Below are 20,190 nucleotides of genomic sequence, written 5' to 3' on the forward strand. Positions count from 1 at the left end.
GGCACATGGTGATCATTGACAATCCTGATTGCATCCACATAACAGAGCATCCATTGGGTCTGAAGACCTTTACTCAGTGGTCATCAACAGCTACATAGAGAACGGAGTGGGCAGCACTCTAAAGGACGTGCTTCGGACCTTAGCCTTCTTCATCCTCCAGTATGGCAAAAATCAGTTCAACTGAAAGCCATAAACAGAACTCACTTTCTGTGATCAGAAACTAAAAGAGCGTGTCTATCTCTTAATCCATGTTAGTGTAACACTGTAGATCCTGCTGCCTGACCTCTCGCTAACCCACTCCACTGTGGAGAGCAGAGCGAAAGATGGCCAGGTGTGTGTGTCGCTGTGTCCACCACACCATTGTAGCCAACTAATCCCTCAATCACAGAGGGAGGTCTGTGGATGATGGATTTACCCCCTCTCATCATCCCATCCCTCCCTTCCTCTCTCCATCTTCGACTCCATCCAAAGCTATAATTTGGCTTTGATTAATAAATGGATAAAAAAAGATACATGATAAAGGAGGGATGTGGTGAAGGATGGATCGAGGGTTATGGAGAGGGCAGGTAGAAGGACAGGGTGAGAGGACAGGTTTTAAATCAGAGTGAGACCACGTCACAGCTTCCTGGAAGAGACAGCTCTCTTCTGTGGAAGACAGAGGTAGAAAAAGTGATTCTGTGTGAAACACCTGCTGTTTATCCCGCCACTGCTTATATATCGCCTTCTCTCTCCATTTATCCCATTCTTACAGGATTGTGGGGCCCCAGCAAAGAAGATTTCCATAACACAGTTTGATAAAACTTATTTTTCAGCATGGACTTGAATAACTGTTAGTCATATATTGAAGTATAGTATGTTCATACATGTTCTTAAACTGAATTACTAGACCCAACAATCCTACACTGAACACAAATCTTGACAAAGTATTTTTAATGTTCCTTGTTGTGATTAATGAGAAGTTATTGTGCTGACAGGTTAGGGTGAGACATGGGGGGCATCACTGACCCTTGGCTTTATATCAGAAGGAACTGGCTCAACAACAGTTCAATCAAAGTGCACAAAAACAATGTATGGGTGTATTTCCCAAAGCGCCACCCCCCCCCTCACAGAAAAACATGCAACAAGGACAGCAGAAATCACAATGGTACGACTGTTTATTTTCACATCTTTACCTGAAAATTAAAAACTCTACATCTTGGCAAAGAATGTATTGAGACAGAATGTATTGAGACGCAGCTCAAATCTCAGATGACTACATCCTTTCTCTATGGACCACTAAAACAAGACTAACTTCAGCTGATACTCAACCATTAACTACTGTATAGCCTATACAGTGTGGCTCTCCATACAGTCTTTTATTCACTAACATGTCTCAGGGAAGCGTGTGCGTTCAATGACAGAAGAGCAAAGCTGGTATACATTGAAATAATAGCACAATATAAACAGAGTAGATAACAAAGGAGAAATCAAGTTAACATACATATGAAGAATCTGACTGCATGGCTAACAAAGTTTATTTGGTATTCAGAAAAAAGCAGTAGGTTTGAATGTAGTATAATTATGTTTACGGTATCATTGTGTTTCATGTGAGGCACATTCTAGTTTCCATAAACTTGATAAATGATTTCAACTGTGTGCGTAAATAAGAAACAGAGTAGATGGAAAGGGATAGTGTGGACACTAGGTTCTGGGACACCTAAAAACAACTTCACAATTAAGCAGCTTGTGATTGTGAACACATAACCTTCCACCTACCATTTGGTGAAGTTGTGCAAAAATAAAACATTTGAAACATGAGTGATGTCTCTCCGCATTCTCACACACACAGGTAGGATTTTAAGACAGGCCACCAGTGTGTCCTGGGATAGGTTGGCGAGTTCACACAGGCTCCGTCACAGAGAGACCCATTCGTCTGTCCGTCAATCTGTCTGTCATCCGATTGTATCGCACTGCTAATAAAAAACACAATCCTAGGTTCATTAGTATCCAGAGAGTGTCAACGTCCATCATACTGTCCTTGTGAGGTCCCAGGCAGAGCAAAATCAACTCAAAAGTCCACCTAGGCCCACTGAGGCCCTGGGTGGCTTATAATCTGGTAAAGGAGCTAAACCACAGAGTTCCTGCTGGTCAGAACCAGGAAGTGGAGCCAGTTATGTGACTAGATAAAGTGAGTCTAAAATAGTCCTTGGCCTTTGATCTCAGTCAGAGTTCTGATTGGTCCATTCATAGGCTGGAGGAGTGGGCGGGGCGGTAAGCCCCATTCACCTAAAATACACAGGGACAACACATACAGAACGGTATTGTCATTATGAGGTTAGACGTTTTTCTATCAGGTTACACACAGCACTGTGTGTGTGCAGTAGTCGGCCGAAAGCATTTTGACTGCAAAATCCAAAGATGTTACCAAAAAAGGCAATGAAAGCATAAGGAAAGATATTAAAGAGCCATAGTATAATTCTCTCAACCATTTGTAGGCCTGGTTTGCCTCTGATTTAGTTAGATAACTCCAGTGACAAATGGAGTTTTGAGTAGAACACAAACCTGAAAAATATACAACTGGCACATTCCAACTAAATGTCTCTGGATAGGAATGACTACGGAGTAAACAACCCTTCCAGTGGCGGTTGGTGCCGTTCAACATTAGGGAGGATTAGTTTTTGTATGAGCATGGCCTTATTTCTATTACAGCATATTGGATAACTGTCATTCATATTCCATTCACCCATCTCAAAGTAACGTCGATAGGTTTAGGCTACAGCATGATACTTGAATTTGCCCTATACCCATCATGAGGTTGCAACAACCTAGTCTACAAATGAAAGTTTATAACGTAGGTGCACAGATCGAGACAAATTGGAGTAATCAAGGTGACAAACATTCAATTTATTTTTAATTTATTTTACCTTTATTTAACTAGGCAAGTCAGTTAAGAACAAATTCTTATTTTCAATGACGGCCTAGGAACAGTGGGTTTACTGCCTGTTCAGGGGCAGAACGACAGATTTGTACCTTGTCAGCTCGGGAGTTTGAACTTGCAACCTTCCGGTTACTAGTCCAACGCTCTAACCACTAGGCTACCCTACCGCCTTGCACACTCTTGCCTGCATCTATATGATCTGGTGTGTAATCATTAGTCCAAACAAAACAATAGTTTGTTGGGACAAATTCAGGTAGGTCCCTCCTTGTTTCATTTGCTTCCATTCAAGAAACATTTTCCAACAGACTCAGCGGAATGAATAAACCCCTGATCACCCACTGTTCACTTTCATAGCAGCCACATAAAGCATTCATCGCTCTGCTCATTGTAGAATTCCTTCTCGCATCTATGCACTCTCCTCCTCTCATCGCTTGTGGACTTCAGTACACAACAGAACAGCTGTCTGTAACCAGGCACAAAAACCTCTCCAAGAAAAACCTTCATACCATAAACGTTAATCGCTACACAGCCAACATAGTTGTCACCATATTATCATTAAAGTCAACAAACTGGAATTAACACATTAGTAAACCCACTATCCAATCCATGTGTACAATCACACAGTACAGTGTACAGCAAGCAGTTACACAGTCGGGCCCCGGTGGCAATAAATAAATAAAACTGAAAGCGAATCTTGACTTGGAAGAGTTGCGGTGTTAGATAGCCTTAGCCAGCTAGCTACCATAAAAAAAACATTCCTCTGAGTCAGGTTGTTGAGTAGGCTAAATTAGCTGCATTAGCTAAGTATGTGAAATGTAAACTAAGAAGACAAAAATATACAACAAAATATTGCTAGCTCTCCCTCTGTTGCTTCGCCTGAATTGTTAAACTGTTCAACTATTGTCTTTCTCCCTCAGTCAACTACTCACCACACTTTATGCACTGCAGTGCTAGCTAGCTGTAAATTTGGATTTCAGTACTAGATTCATTCTCTGATCTTTTGATTGGATGGACATGACGTTAGTTCATACTGCAAGAGCTCTGATAGGTTGGAAGGAAAATAGCAATCCTCCGGCTACACCATGGTGCTACCTTAGAGGGTGCTGTTTAGGTTACTGTAAACCTTTTCAAAACCGCGTGTTTTAATCAGTTATTTGGTGATGTGAATCTACACCGAGTATAACCCCCCCACCCCCACCACTCCCTTGCCCTCAGAACACCCACAATTTGTCAGGGCATGGACTCTACTAGGTGTCGAAAGCATTCCACAGGGATGCTGGCCCATGTTGACTCCAGTACTTCCCACCGTTGTGTCAAGTTGGCTGGGTGTCCTTTGGGTAGTGGACCATTCTTGATACACACAGGAAACTGTTGAGCGTGAAAAACCCAGCAGCGTTGCAATTCTGACACCTCTGTCTCGTCCCGACACATTCATTGGTATGGGATAGCTGGAGATCGAATTTCAATGTTGAAACAATGTTGCAAATGTCAGAGACAAAAGTTAATACAAATCTCCGCTATTGAAAACTAAAGGTTAGTCTAACAGAATTGTTAGATAACATCTAGATGTTTTTATAAATTGGCTGGCTGGTTTGATGAGACAATGCAGTCAGATGGGAAAGAGTAAATAGCCATTTTAATATCAAAGATTTAACCGGTGGCAACTTGTGGAATGGACACTGGCTGGAATGCGGTTTTAACCAAATCAGCATTCAGGATTAGATCCACCCATTGTATAATTCCCTATAACGCACTATATATTTGCATGGTAGAATCCAATTGCTATAGTTCATTCTTACATGTTCTACGTTGTAGCTGCTTTTGAAAGCAAAAGTCTAATTGAAAATATTTTTGGCATTGTTGAATTCCATTTTCATGTCAAGCTAGGACTGATGGTTTGGTTAGCTAAACCAAATCAAATTTTATTTGTCGCATACACATGGTTAGCAGATGTTAATGCGAGTGTAGCGAAATGCTTGTGCTTCTAGTTCCGACAATGCAGTGATAACCAACAAGTAATCTAACTAACAATTCCAAAACTACTGTCTTATACACAGTGTAAGGGGATAAAGAATATGTACATAAGGATACATGAATGAGTGATGGTACAGAGCAGCATACAGTAGATGGTATAGAGTACAGTATATACATATGAGATGAGTATGTAGACAAAGTAAACAAAGTGGCATAGTTAAAGTGGCTAGTGATACATGTATTACATAAGGATGCAGTCGATGATGTAGAGTACAGTATATACGTATGCATATGAGATGAATAATGTAGGGTAAGTAACATTATATAAGGTAGCATTGTTTAAAGTGGCTAGTGATATATTTACATCATTTCCCACCAATTCCCATTATTAAAGTGGCTGGAGTTGGGTCAGTGTCAATGACAGTGTGTTGGCAGCAGCCACTCAATGTTAGTGGTGGCTGTTTAACAGTCTGATGGCCTTGAGATAGAAGCTGTTTTTCAGTCTCTCGGTCCCAGCTTTGATGCACCTGTACTGACCTCGCCTTCTGGATGATAGCGGGGTGAACAGGCAGTGGTTCGGGTGGTTGATGTCCTTGATGATCTTTATGGCCTTCCTGTAACATCGGGTGGTGTAGGTGTCCTGGAGGGCAGGTAGTTTGCCCCCGGTGATGCGTTGTGCAGACCTCACTACCCTCTGGAGAGCCTTGCGGTTGAGGGCGGAGCAGTTGCCGTACCAGGCGGTGATACAGCCCGCCAGGATGCTCTCGATTGTGCATCTGTAGAAGTTTGTGAGTGCTTTTGGTGACAAGCCGAATTTCTTCAGCCTCCTGAGGTGGAAGAGGCGCTGCTGCGCCTTCTTCACAACGCTGTCAGTGTGAGTGGACCAATTCAGTTTGTCTGTGATGTGTATGCCGAGGAACTTAAAACTTGCTACCCTCTCCACTACTGTTCCATCGATGTGGATAGGGGGGTGTTCCCTCTGCTGTTTCCTGAAGTCCCTCTTGAAGCATGTGGGAACAGCAGACTGGTATAGGGATTGATTGAATATGTCCGTAAACACACCGGCTAGCTGGTCTGCGCATGCTCTGAGGGAGCGGCTGGGGATGCCGTCTGGGCCTGCAGCCTTGCGAGGGTTAACACGTTTAAATGTCTTACTCACCTCGGCTGCAGTGAAGGAGAGACCGCATGTTTTCGTTGCAGGCCGTGTCAGTGGCACTGTATTGTCCTCAAAGCGGGCAAAAAAGTTATTTAGTCTGCCTGGGAGCAAGACATCCTGGTCCGTGACTGGGCTGGGTTTCTTCTTGTAGTCCGTGATTGACTGTAGACCCTGCCACATGCCTCTTGTGTCTGAGCCAATGAATTGAGATTCCACTTTGTCTCTGTACTGACGCTTAGCTTGTTTAATAGCCTTGCGGAGGGAATAGCTGCATTGTTTATATTCGGACATGTTACCAGACACCTTGCCCTGATTAAAAGTACTGGTTCGCGCTTTCAGTTTCACGCGAATGCTGCCATCAATCCACGGTTTCTGGTTAGGGAATGTTTTTATCGTTGCTATGGGAACGACATCTTCGACGCACGTTCTAATGAACTCGCACACCGAATCGGCGTATTCGTCAATATTTCTATCTGACGCAATACGAAACATGTCCCAGTCCACGTGATGGAAGCAGTCTTGGAGTGTGGAGTCAGCTTGGTCTGACCAGCGTTGGACAGACCTCAGTGTGGGAGCCTCTTGTTTTAGTTTCTGCCTGTAGGCAGGGATCAGCAAAATGGAGTCGTGGTCAGCTTTTCCGAAAGGGGGCGGGGCAGGGCCTTATATGCGTCGCGGAAGTTAGAGTAACAATGATCCAAGGTTTTACCACCCCTGGTTGCGCAATCGCTATGCTGATAAAATTTAGGGAGTCTTGTTTTCAGATTAGCTTTGTTAAAATCCCCAGCTACAATGAATGCAGCCTCCGGATAAATGGTTTCCAGTTTGCAAAGAGTTAAATAAAGTTTGTTCAGAGCCATCGATGTGTCTGCTTGGGGGGGGATATATACGGCTGTGATTATAATCGAAGAGAATTCTCTTGGAAGATAATGCGGTCTACATTTGATTGTGAGGAATTCTAAATTAGGTGAACAGAAGGATTTGAGTTCCTGTATGTTTCCAACATCACACCATGTCTCGTTAGTCATGAGGCATACGCCCCCGCCACTCTTCTTACCAGAAAGATGTTTGTTTCTGTCGGCGCGATGCGTGGAGAAACCCGTTGGCTGCACTGCATCGGATAGCGTCTCTCCAGTGAGCCATGTTTCCGTGAAGCAGAGAACGGTGCAGTCTCTGATGTCCCTCTGGAATGTCACCCTTGCTCGGATTTCGTCAACCTTGTTGTCAAGAGACTGGACATTGGCAAGAAGAATGCTGGGGAGTGGTGCGCGATGTGCCCTTGTTCGGAGTCTGACCAGAAGACTAGTTGGTCTGTTTGTTTACCACTACCGTACCGTACCACTACCGTAGTCATCTAGTAAACTTGCTAGATACTCCAGTGGATGCTGAAAACATTTCTAGTGGCAAATGTGTTCATTTATAGCCATGGTATAAAAGGGATAATCAACTCGGGGCTCTATGCATTCTCTGGAAAATAATGCAACTCTAGCGTGTCTTGGAACACACCTTCCACGTCATTCATTCCCTATTTTTAGGTCCTCCCCTTCCTCTAAGGAGCCTGCACTGATATAAAGTCATTTAATGGCAGTGTTTTTCTGGTACATTATTGTAACGGTAGACATCTCACTGTTCCTGTTTTTCTCCCTTAGAAAGTGGTAAACAGGCTGGTGCACAATAATAATAATAATACACTGTCCACAGCCTTGTGGCTAAATCCAAATGGGACCAACGCTTGAATCACTTGAAGGGATAATGCCAGCTGCTCTGCAGTTGAACGCAGATACTGATGCACTCATAGGCCAGGTTAGTGAGGGGACAACATTTCAGGTAATCAAGGTCAGGGTGTTGAGACTGAGGTAGTTACCATAGTTAGCATTAAGAGCCAGAAGAAGTGCAACATCAACTCAACTAATACAGTCAGATAGATCCATAATGGAGCCTCCACTTCAAACACATTCCCTACTAAATACACTGCTCAAAAAAATTAAGGGAACACTAAAATAACACATCCTAGATCTGAATGAATGAAATATTCTTATTAAATATTTTTTTCTTCACATAGTTGAATGTGCTGACAACAAAATCACACAAAAAGTATCAATGGAAATCAAATGTATCAACCCATGGAGGTCTGGATTTGGAGTCACACAAAATTAAAGTGGAAAACCACACTACAGGCTGATCCAACTTTGATGTAATGTCCTTAAAACAAGTCAAAATGAGGCTCAGTAGTGTGTTTGGCCTCCACGTGCCTGTATGACCTCCCTACAACGCCTGGGCATGCTCTGGGCATGGTCTCCTGAGGGATCTCCTCCCAGACCTGGACTAAAGCATCCGCCAACTCCTGGACAGTCTGTGGTGCAACGTGGCGTTGGTGGATGGAGCGAGACATGATGTCCCAGATGTGCTCAATTGGATTCAGGTCTGGGGAACGGGCGGGCCAGTCCATAGCATCAATGCCTTCCTCTTGCAGGAACTGCTGACACACTCCAGCCACATGAGGTCTAGCATTGTCTTGCATTAGGAGGAACCCAGGGCCAACTGCACCAGCATATGGTCTCACAAGGGGTTTTAGGATCCCACACCATGACTGACCCACAAACATCAGCCAGGAAGCATAGGAACTGAGAAGTGGTCTGTGGTCACCACCTGCAGAACCACTCCTTTATTGGGGGCATCTTGCTAATTGCCTAGAATTTCCACCTGTTGTCTATTCCATTTGCACAACAGCATGTGACATTTATTGTAAATCAGTGTTGCTTCCTAAGTGGACAGTTTGATTTCACAGAAGTGTGATTGACTTAGAGTTACATTGTGTTGTTTAAGTGTTCCCTTTATTTTTTTGAGCAGTGTATAAGCCAACACAGACCCAGGCAAAACAAGGACAATCGAACCCAACCGACCCAGGCAAAACAAGGACAAGAGAAAGATCAGCATAATCAAGCACTCTAGCTTACAAATTAAACAACAACCAAAAAATACAAAAAAAAGGAATGATTGCATCGTTTCCCCTCTCTCTGGCTTATGTCAACACAAGATCAAATAAGAGCCATTGTGTTACTCTCATTCCTTTTCAGTTCTGCTTTCCATCTGATTAAGGTTGATAACTCTGGATGACAAATTGAGTAGAACACACAGACCTGTGTAAATATACTAACAGGAATGTCAAGTGTTTACATCCATCTTATATGGATACAGGTCAGAGTGGGTGTTGTGTCTCAATAAAACATCTGGAAAACAATGGGTACAACAATATCCACGTAGCGAGAAAGACAAAATAAACAAGCTACTTAGTGTCGTTGTAAGGGCTTCATTTTGAACACAGTACAATATATTATCGAAGGGCATGCAGTTTACAGGCTATTGTAAAAACAGCCCAGATGATAGCATACATATTACCCAGGTCAAGGATATAACCATAGAACACAGTGGAATGCCCCTAAGCAACATGAACTACTACAACATCACAGTCCTGACAATGTGCTGTTTAGGGGAACCCACTTTATGCATTAAAACTTTGGCATTAGATAAGGTATGAGAGAGGTCCTCCTCATAGAGTCATGACCTTTAGGTCATAGTGCTGTACTTCATTGTCTCACTGTTGGTTGCTCTACCTCTCACTCCTGCAGTAGAATTAACCAACCCTAGTGTTCCCCATGGTCATTCCCAAAGAGCCGTGTTTCCCACCTCTTGTTTTTTCAGGGACTATTTTTAGTGAGCAGGCCCAAAGTAACTTCCTATCGCTTATCAACCACCCTCACTGCTTTTTTTAAGAAACAAAAACCTACATTTAGAAACCATTTAATTACATTTTTGTGATTCTGTGACCAGTAACCTTGGAATAACCCAGGATAAATAATTAAATTAACATTCAACTAAATAACAATTCCTGTTTCATTTCCAGTGATGGATCACACCCATTACAACAAATTGACCAAACTGCCATCACCATTAAGTTCTTTACAGGTCTTGGGTTTACTCAAAAATATTTGCAGAACGGTTTGCTGTTTCTTTTTGCAGACAATTGGGTCTTTTGAACCTGACAAAAATAGTCTGAAGATGATAAGTTACATTTTAAATCGTAACACACAAGTGCAGCACTTAGGATCTGATACAACGTGGGAATATGCAGTGCATTCGGAAGGTATTCAGACCCCTTCACTTTTTAAACATTTTGTTACCTTACAGTCTTAGTGGTTCCAAACTTTTTCCATTTAAGAATGATGGCAGCCACTGTGTTCTTGGGGACCTTCAAAGCTGCAGAAATGTTTTGGTACCCTTCCCCGGATCTGTGCCAATGGACAATTCCTTCGACCTCATGGCTTGGTTTTGCTCTGACATGCACTATCAACTGTGAGACCTTATATAGACAGGTGTGTGCCTTTCCAAATCATGTCCAATCAGTTAAATTTACCTCAGGTGGACTCCAATCAAGTTGTAGAAACAAGTTGAGTCTCATAACGGAGTGTCTGAATACTTCTATAAATAAGTTGTGTTTACATTTTTTTTTTTATACATTTGCAAAGATTTCTAAAAACCTATTTTCGCTTTGTCATTATGGGGTATTGTGTGTAGATTGATGAGGCCCAAAATGTTATTAATTCACTTTAGAATAAGGCTGTAACGTAACAAAATGTGGAAAAAGTGAAGGGGTCTGAATACTTTCCCGAATGCATCGTACCCACAATTCTGAATGCTTCCGTGTGTGTGTGTGTGTGTGTGTGTGTGTGTGTGTGTGTGTGTGTGTGTGTGTGTGTGTGTGTGTGAGAGAGAGAGTGGAGCCCTGCAGATGTAAGTCAATAAGGCTAGTAAAAGTAGACAGAGACAGAGTGGTGTTTGTTGGCCCTCACCCGTGCGTCGTACTCCAGGATGAAGGGGGGGATGTCTATCTGTTCAGGCAGAATACAGGTGAAGAGCTGCTGGAGGGTCTCTACATGATGGACTTTCTCTTTCATCCCTGACACAGTGAATCTTGTGAAGAACCAGGTGGACACCTGACACACAGAGAAATTAACATGACAAGATTCAGGAAACACTGGTAATACTGGAAATAGCAACAACAATGTGTGTGTGTGTGTGTGGTCTTTGTTAGTCCTGTGTCCGGATTGGGAAACCTGCCCTAATGGCTCAATTGTAATACTGGTTTGTTTACCAAGCATGGATGTGTTTTGGCTGAAACATTCCTGTGGTAGTTTATTTAAACTAATTTACATCTCCCTAAAATCTACTTATTAGGTTTGATTGAATATCGCCAATAAACTTCCACTCCGCTCTTTGGTAGCTCTGCTTCCCATTCCAAACCATTTAAACCCATTTACCACAAAACCTAGCACCATCAGTCATACACACAACTCCTCTAAGATCATGGATCCTTAAAATGCACCAGTTATAATATTGCTACACTGTGAGCCTTGTCCCACCTAAAGGGTCTTGGGCACCTGTGTGTGTGGAGTCCTGCAGTTCTAGGTCAGAATAGGTTGTGAACTAGACAGAGCTTTAAAAACACAGTGGTGTCAAAGCAGCCAAAGAGATTGTTGCATTGTATATGCACTGAATACATATACTGTATGTACAAGGTATTTGTACAGTATATACTGGGGTTGGGGTCAATTTCATTTAAATTCCAGTCAATTCAGAAAGTAAAACAAATTATTTAAAGTGATTGAAGAGAATTGGAATTTCAGTGTCTTTCCTGAATTGAAATTGACCCCAACCCTAGTATATGTACATATCCCAACAATGCCTTGTAGACACTGTAGTATACAGTGCATTCAGAAAGTATTCAAACCCCTTGACTTTTCCCACATTTTGCTACATTACAGCCTTATTCCAAAATTGATTTAAAAAATAAATACATCAACACACAATAACCCATAATGACAAAAGCGAAAAGTGGTTTAGAAATCTTAACAAATGTATTAAAAATGAAAAACATAAATACCTTATTTACATAAGTATTCACACCCTTTGGTATGAGACTCGAAACTGAGCTCAGGTGCGTCCTGTTTCCATTGATCATCTTTGAGATGTTTCTACAAGTTGACTGGAATCTACCTGGAACTTCAATTGGACATGATTTGAAAATGCACCCACCTGTCTATATAAAGGTTCCACAGTTGACAGTGCATGTCAGAGCAAAAACTAAGCCATGAGGTCGAAGGAATTGTCTGTAGAGCTCCGAGACAGGATCGTGTCAAGGCACAGATTTGGGGAAGAGTACCAAAACATTTCTGCAGCATTGAAGGTCCCCAAGAACACCGTGGCTTCCCTCATTCTTAAATGGAAGAAGTTTGGAACCACCAAGACACTTCCAAGAGCTGGCCGCCCGGCCAAACTGAGAAATTGGAGAAGGGTCTTGGTCAGGGAGGTGACCACGAACCCGGTGGTCACTCTGACAGAGTTCCAGAGTTCTTCTGTGAAGATGGGAGAACCTTCCAGAAGGACAACCATCTCCGCAGCACTCCACCAATCAGGCCTTTATGGTAGAGTGGCCAGACCATAAGGCACCAGTAAGGCACATGACAGCCCACTTGGACTTTGCCAAAAGGCACCTAAAGGACTCTCAGACAATGAGAAGCAAGATTCTCTGGTCTGATGAAACATAGATTGAACTCTTTGGCCTCAATGCCAAGCGTCACATCTGGAAGAAACCTGGGACCATCCCTACGATGAAGCACAGAGGTGGCAGCATCATGCTGTGGGGATTTTTTCAGCAGCCGGGATTGGGAGACTAGTCAGGGTCGAGGGATAGATGAAAAAAGCAAAGTACAGAGAGATCCATGATGAAAACCTGCTCCAGAGTGCTCAGGACCTCAGACTGGGGCAAAGGTTCACCTCCCAACAGGACAACAACCCTAAGCACACAGCCAAGACAACGCAGAAGTTACTTCGGGACAAGTCTCTGAATGTCCTTGAGTGGCCCAGCCAAAGCCCGGACTTGAACCAGATCGAACATCTCTGGAGACCTGAAAATAACTGTGCAGTGACTCACCCCATCTAACCTGGCAGAGCTTGAGAGGATCAGCAGAGAAGAATGGGAGAAACTCCCCAAATACAGGTCTGCCAAGCTTGTAGCGTCACACCCAAAAAGACTTGAGGCTGTAATCACTGCCAACGGTGCTTCAACAAATTACTGAATATAGGGTCTGAATACTTAAGCAAATGTGATATTTCAGTTAGACTTGTTATACATTAGCAAAAATGTCTAAAAACCTATTTTGCTTTGTCATTATGGGGCATTGTGTGTAGATTGATGAGGGAAAAAATGATTTAATATATTTTAGAATAAGGCTGTAACTTAACAAAATGTGGAAAAAGTCAAGGGGTCTGAATACTTTCCGAATGCACTGTAAATAATTTTACAGCAATGCCTTTTACACACAGTAGTATAAATACATACAACAGAGTTTGGTGAAGCAGAAAAAGAGAGGTACTGTACTTTACCTTGGAGCGAAACGAGGGGTGTACAAAGTAGAAAGCCCTCAAGTTCTTCTTAAACCTAGAATATAAAACAAAGCAAAAAACATCAACGACATCAAATCTAATTTTATTTTTCACATACATGAAAAATGTTAATGCGAGTGTAGCAAAATGCTTGTGCGTCTAGTTCCGACAGTGAAATAATATCCAAGTAAAGGGATGGAGTAAGAATATGAACATATAAATATATGGATGAGCGACGACCGATGGGCATAGGCAAGATGCAATAGAATAGAGTATAATGTTTACATATCTTGCATTACTCAAGTGGCATTATTAAAGTGACTCGTGATCCATTCAATAGTGGCCAATGATTTCAAGTCTGTATATAGGCAGCAGCCCCTCTGTGTTGGTGATGGCTGTTTAACAGTCTGATGGTCTTGAGACAGAAGCGGTTTTTCCAGTCTCTCGGTCCCAGCTTTGATGCACATGTACTGACCTCTAATTCTGGATGGTAGCGTGGTGAACAGGCAGTGGCTCGGGTGGTTGTTGTCCTCGATCTTTTTGGCCTTCCTGTGACATTGACTGCTGTAGGTGTCCTGGAGGGCAGGTAGTTTGCCCACGGTGATGCTTTGTACAGACCTCACTACCCTCTGAAGAGCCTTACGGTTGTGGACGGGGTAGTTGCCGTACCAGGCGGTGATACAGCCCGACAGGATGCTCTTGATTGTGGTTCTGTAAAAGTTGTGAGTGTTTTCGGTGACAAGACAAATTTCTTTAGCCTCCTGAGATTGAAGAGGCGCTGTTGCGCCTTCTTCACCACACTGTCTGTGTGGGTGGACAATTTCAGTTTGTCAGTGATGTGTACGCCGAGGAACTAAAAAAATAAATAAAAATAAAATAAACTTTCCACCTTCTCCACTACTGTTCCGTCGATGTGGACAGGGGGGTGCTCCCTCTGCTGTTCCCTGAAGTACACAATAATCTCCTTTGTTTTGTTGAGATTGAGGAGCGAGAGGTTGTTTTCCTGACACCACACTCAGAGTGCCCTCACCTCCTACCCATAGGCTGTCTCTTCGTCGTTGTTGGTAATCAAGCCCACGACTGTTGTGTCACCTACAAACTTGATGATTGAGTTGGAGGTGTGCATGACCATGCAGTCATGGGTGAACAGGGGTACAGGAGGGGGCTGAACATGCACCCTTGTGGGGCTCCAGTGTTGAGGATCAGCGAAGTGGAGGTGATGTTTCCGACCTTCACCACCTGGGGGGCCACCAGTCAGAAAGTTCATGACCCAATTGCACAGGGCAGGGTTGAGACCCAGGGCCTCAAGCTTAATGAGCTTGGAGGGTACTATGGTGTTGAATGCTGACCTGTTGTCGATTAACATCGGGTGTCAGGTAAGGTGGAGGTGATATGATCCTTGATTAGTCTCTCAAAGCACTTCATGGTGACAGAAGTGAGTGCTACGGGGCGATAGTCATTTAGTTCAGTTAGCTATGCCTTCTTGGGTACAGGAACAATGGTGGCCATCTTGAAGCATGTGGGGACAGCAGACTGGGATAGAGAGAAATTGAATATGTCCGTAAACACACCAGCCAGCTGGTCTGCGCATGCTCTGAGGACGCAGCTAGGAATGCCGTCTGGGCCGGCAGCCTTGCGAGGGTTAACACGTCTTACTTACGTCGGCCAAGGAGAAGGGAGGCCCGCAGTCCTTGCTAGCAGGCCGCGTTGGTGGCACTGTATTATCGTCAAAGCGGGCAAAGAAGGTGTTTAGTTTGACTGGAAGCAAGACGTCGGTGTCCGTAACGTGGCTGGGTTTCTTTTTGTAGTCCTTCACTGCCATGCCATCGCTCCAAGATGGCATAGCAGTTCAGACGGCTTTTGTCCTCGTCTTGTTGTGTCCCGTATATATTATATATATATATATATTTACAACTTTCTTCGCATACCTTTTTATATATCTTTTTTTATTTTCCATAAACTCATCTTCAAAACACTATCCTGCAACCCGCCTCACCAATTTATATATATTTTTAAAAAGTATTATTTACCTCAAATCTGTAATCGTCCATAGAAGCTAACCAGAAGCTAATCCTGAAGCTAGCCTGAAGCTAATCAGAAGCTAATCAGAAGCTAATCAGAAGCTAATCAGAAGCTAATCAGAAGCTAGTTAGCTTCTTTACTGGCTAATCGTTAGTATTCAGCTAACCACGATTTGTGGTCATCAGCTATCCTTTAGCTCGAAAATCTATCGCCAGTTTTGTACGGCGCGGCTCGGAACATACCTGACCTATTTTTCACTCCATGTCCCCGGATTTCAACCGCTAACTCTGGACATTTATACCTGGATCTTGCAGCTAGCTAGCTGCTATCCGTGTGACTGTTGGCTTTCGTCGATTCCGGAGCAAACATCAATTATTCCGGAGCTAGCCAGCTGAAGAGTTCCATCAGTCACTCCTGGGCTACAATCACCTATCCGGACCCGTTTTACTGCCAACGCGGAGCCCCACCGGGCCTTCACAACTGGACTACCGACGTTAATCTACCCGAGGGAGTTATCCGGCTGGCTCCTCCGTCGCAGCGTTACCTGAACGCCCATCTGCAGTCCGCTAACCGTTAGCTGTCTTATCGGCTGCTATCTAAATAGACCGATCGGTCAATTATTATTATTTTTTTCCCTTGGGCCTCTATAACTATATCTATAGTTTTTTTTTGCGAATTGGATTCATCCCCTCTACCACACGGAACCCCACTAATCCTACCGACGGAAACGCACGAGGTGGCTAATAACAGACCTCCATCCTATGCTAGCTTTCTACCGATGGCCCGGCTAGCTGTCTAAATCGCTTGTGACCCCAACCAACCTCACTACTCACTGGACCCTTTTGATCACTCGACTAAGCATGCCTCTCCTGAATGTCAATATGCCTTGTCCATTGCTGTTCTGGTTAGTGTTTATTGGCTTATTTCACTGTAGAGCCTCTAGTCCTGCTCACTATACCTTATCCAACCTATTAGTTCCACCACCCACACATGCGATGACATCTCCTGGTTTCAATGATGTTTCTAGAGACAATATCTCTCTCATCATCACTCAATACCTAGGTTTACCTCCACTGTATTCACATCCTACCATACCTTTGTCTGTACATTATACCTTGAAGCTATTTTATCGCCCCCAGAAACCTCCTTTTACACTCTGTTCCAGACGTTCTAGACGACCAATTCTTATTGCTTTTATCCTACTCCTCCTCTGTTCCTCTGGCGATGTAGAGGTGAATCCAGGCCCTGCAGTGCCTAGCTCCACTCCTATTCCCCAGGCGCTCTCTTTTGATGACTTCTGTAACCGTAATAGCCTTGGTTTCATGCATGTTAACATTAGAAGCCTCCTCCCTAAGTTTGTTTTATTCACTGCTTTAGCACACTCTGCCAACCCGGATGTTCTAGCTGTGTCTGAATCCTGGCTTAGGAAGACCACCAAAAATTCTGAAATTTTCATCCCAAACTACAACATTTTCAGACAAGATAGAACTTGTGAATATAGACTTGTTTATACTGTATTATTGACTGTATGTTTGTTTTACTCCATGTGTAACTCTGTGTCGTTGTATATGTCAAACTGCGTTGCTTTATCTTGGCCAGGTCGCAATTGTAAATGAGAACTTGTTCTCAACTTGCCTACATGGTTAAATAAAGGTCAAATAAAAATAAAATAAAAAATTGTCTGTAGACCCTGCCACCTACATCTCGTGTCTGAGCCCTTGAATTGAGACTCCACTTTGTCCTTATACCGACATTTTGCTTGTTCAATTGCCTTGTGGAGGGAATAACTACACTGTTTATATTCAGCCATATTCCCAGTCATCTTTCCATGGTTAAATGCAGTGGTTCGTGCTTTCAGTATCCACTGTTTCTGGTTAAGGTATGTTTTAATAGTCACAGTGGGTACAACATATCCAAAGCGCTTCCTTATAAACTCACTCACCGAATCAGCGTATAAATTGATGTTATTCTCGGAGGCTGCCCAGAACTACAGAATTAATTCACTGACACATCACTATTGGCTAGCATGTTACATAGTTGTCATTATTATTCTAACGTACTTATATTTGTGCTAATTGAGAAAAAAAACAGCAACATAAAAATTGAAAATATGTCCTGAAAGAAAAGAGTGCATTTTTACAAAACAGACAAACGTCCAAATGTAGCAGTTCTCCCAGACCAAGGCACATGGTACTGCCCCCAAAAAAATGCCACAAGGCCATCCAAGAGCACAGAAACACACAACCCTTTCCCACACCATGGACTACCGATGTACTTGCAATATCAATACACTAAACCTGCCTATGTAAGGTACCATGTAATTACATGGGTTTGTTCCACATTATATGAAATGGAACCATCTTTTGGAAGTACACAGTGTTCACAGTAACCCCCCACAGCCAGTACGGGCTTATAGGGCACTTGAGAAACCCGCACCAAGCAAATAACCATTTAACCAGTTTCCTCAGTGTTCTGAGAGACCTAGAAGACACCACAGGAAGGTAGACTATGACCTTGTTTGACCCATCTGTCGCCATAGTGGAACAGCCTCTCACTCCCTCATCCCCCTGCCAGACAGGTTCTTGAGGTTCTCTTCTTGGGTCTAGGCCTAGTCATTTCCAAAACAGATCTCTGCTAAGTCCAAAAGCCAACTCCAAAGAGATGACCAAAACAGAGTTCCTATTGTAGTCTGTCCTTTTTATTGGTCTAGACCAGGGTTTCCCAAACCCGGTCCTGGGCCCCCCCCTGGGTGCACATTTTGTTTTTTGCCCTAACACTACACAGCTGATTCAAATGACCAACTCATCATCGAGCTTTGATTATTTCAATCAGCTGTGTAGTGATAGGACAAAACCAAAACTTGCACCCAGGGGGGGCCCCAGGACAAAGTTTGGGAAACCCTGGTCTAGAGCATTCTCTTAAAGGGGCTGCAGGGATTCTCTCATGGGGCCGCAGGGATTCTCTCATGGAGATCACAAGGTTTCTCTCATGGGGATCACAAGGTTTCTCTCATGGGGATCACAAGGTTTCTCTCATGGGGATCACAAGGTTTCTCTCATGGGGATCACAAGGTTTCTCTCATGGGGATCACAAGGTTTCTCTCATGGGGATCACAAGGTTTCTCTCATGGGGATCACAAGGTTTCTCTCATGGCTCACAGCTTGCTCATCACAATGCTTGGGAAAAGAAGTCAGTGGTGCCAAGAGCTAACAAACATGTTATTATTGGTGTAAACATCCCTAGGAGGGGTGCGTCACTTGAGTGGGTTGAGTCACTGATGTGATCTTCCTGTCTGGGTTGGCACCCCCAATTGGGTTGTGCCGTGGCGGAAATCTTTGTGGGCTATACTCGGCCTCGTCTCAGGATGGTAAGTTGGTGGTTGAAGAGATCCCTCTAGTGGTGTGGGGGCCCCACATAGCCTGGTTCCTCTCTAGGTTTCTTCCTAGGGAGTTTTTCCTATCCACTGTGCTTCTACACCTGCATTGCTTGCTGTTTGGGGTTTTAGGCTGGGTTTCTGTACAGCACTTTGAGATATAAGCTGATGTACGAAGGGCTATATAAATACTTTTGATTTGATGAACTCGGTTGATCTACTAATAAGTGAGATTTAATTTTTTAATTTTACCTTTATTTAACCAGGCAAGTCAGTTAAGAACAGATTCTTATTTTCAATGACGGCCTGGGAACAGTGGGTTAACTGCCTGTTCAGGGGCAGAACGACAGATTTGTACCTTGTCAGCTCGGGGGTTTGAACTCGCAATCTTCCAGTTACTAGTCCAACGCTCTAACCACTAGGCTACGCTGCCGCCCCGATGACTTTCCGTTAGATCATAGGAACACTAGATATAACCCCCAAAAGATTTTTCAATGACGACAAAAACTAGCTTCAAAGACTGGAATCTCCGTTGTCACAAAATAAGTTATGTGGTATGTCCAGAGGCTGACAGTCTATATCTCCCTCTAGATTTCTCAGAATGACTGGGTGAAACTGCCCACTGCTGAGGAGATACTGTGGGTGTGAGTGGTGCTGCCTTATTTACGGCTATAGTGTTGAGGGTGAGAAGCCATCTAGTATTCATTGGCAGTATGTGGTTTTCAGCTCCAGTCCAGTGCGACACAAGAGGTCAGGGTTGTATAGTGTTGACATTGGTACTGCTCAGTGTATGGTGCTTTTCTTAGTCTTGTCACAGAGGAAGGGACATTTCTTTTAAGTCACACAGAACCTGATGCCGTTTTCTTCAATTGCACATAAAGTTCACTCATGGCTGATTGTTGTCTGCAACAGGCTGTTTGTTCAGTGAAGGTTGTAGCGCTGGCAGGAAATGCTAATGCTTTCGTAATGTTAGCGTCTCAGATTTTGGGCGCCTCACTGCCATTACTGCCAACGCTTTCTGGGAACTGCCATTACTGCCAACGCTTTCTGGGAACCTTCTCCGAGCTCCTTGGTAGTGTGAACAATAAACTTGGATGCTATACAAAAAGGTGATAAACCAGCACTGGTCAATGAAATGAAACTCCGGTCTTACTGGAGGATGAGCCAACTGTACTCTCTAAGGAACAAACTACAACTGACAGTTCATAGAGCCCATAACAATTTCATGGTAAAACCTCATTCATGGAAAGGACTTGCTGAAGACCAGTTCCATCTCACGCGTTCAGATTTGATTCGCACATCGTATCT

At 43.5% G+C, this 20,190-nt stretch overlaps 1 protein-coding gene across 2 annotated transcripts in view; it reads right to left on the minus strand.

Moving 5' to 3' along the window:
- Positions 1-1,136: 1,136 nt before the first annotated feature.
- The window catches only part of LOC118371539 (ganglioside-induced differentiation-associated protein 2-like), a 34,998-nt gene continuing 15,944 nt past the window's right edge, over positions 1,137-20,190 (minus strand). Inside the window, exons 12-14 of one of the 2 annotated variants that reach the window (XM_052493382.1) lie at positions 13,488-13,542; positions 10,895-11,038; positions 1,137-1,952 (exon numbers count right to left, since the gene is read on the minus strand). In XM_052493382.1, the coding sequence (XP_052349342.1) occupies positions 1,932-1,952; positions 10,895-11,038; positions 13,488-13,542 (220 nt within the window). In that variant the 3' untranslated portion in view covers positions 1,137-1,931. Of the gene's footprint in view, positions 2,266-10,894; positions 11,039-13,487; positions 13,543-20,190 lie in introns of both variants that reach the window. The other variant, XM_052493381.1, reaches the window with a different exon arrangement.

Source organism: Oncorhynchus keta, chromosome 34, assembly GCF_023373465.1.
Source record: "Oncorhynchus keta strain PuntledgeMale-10-30-2019 chromosome 34, Oket_V2, whole genome shotgun sequence".
In the NCBI taxonomy this organism is placed as follows: Eukaryota; Metazoa; Chordata; class Actinopteri; order Salmoniformes; family Salmonidae; genus Oncorhynchus; species Oncorhynchus keta.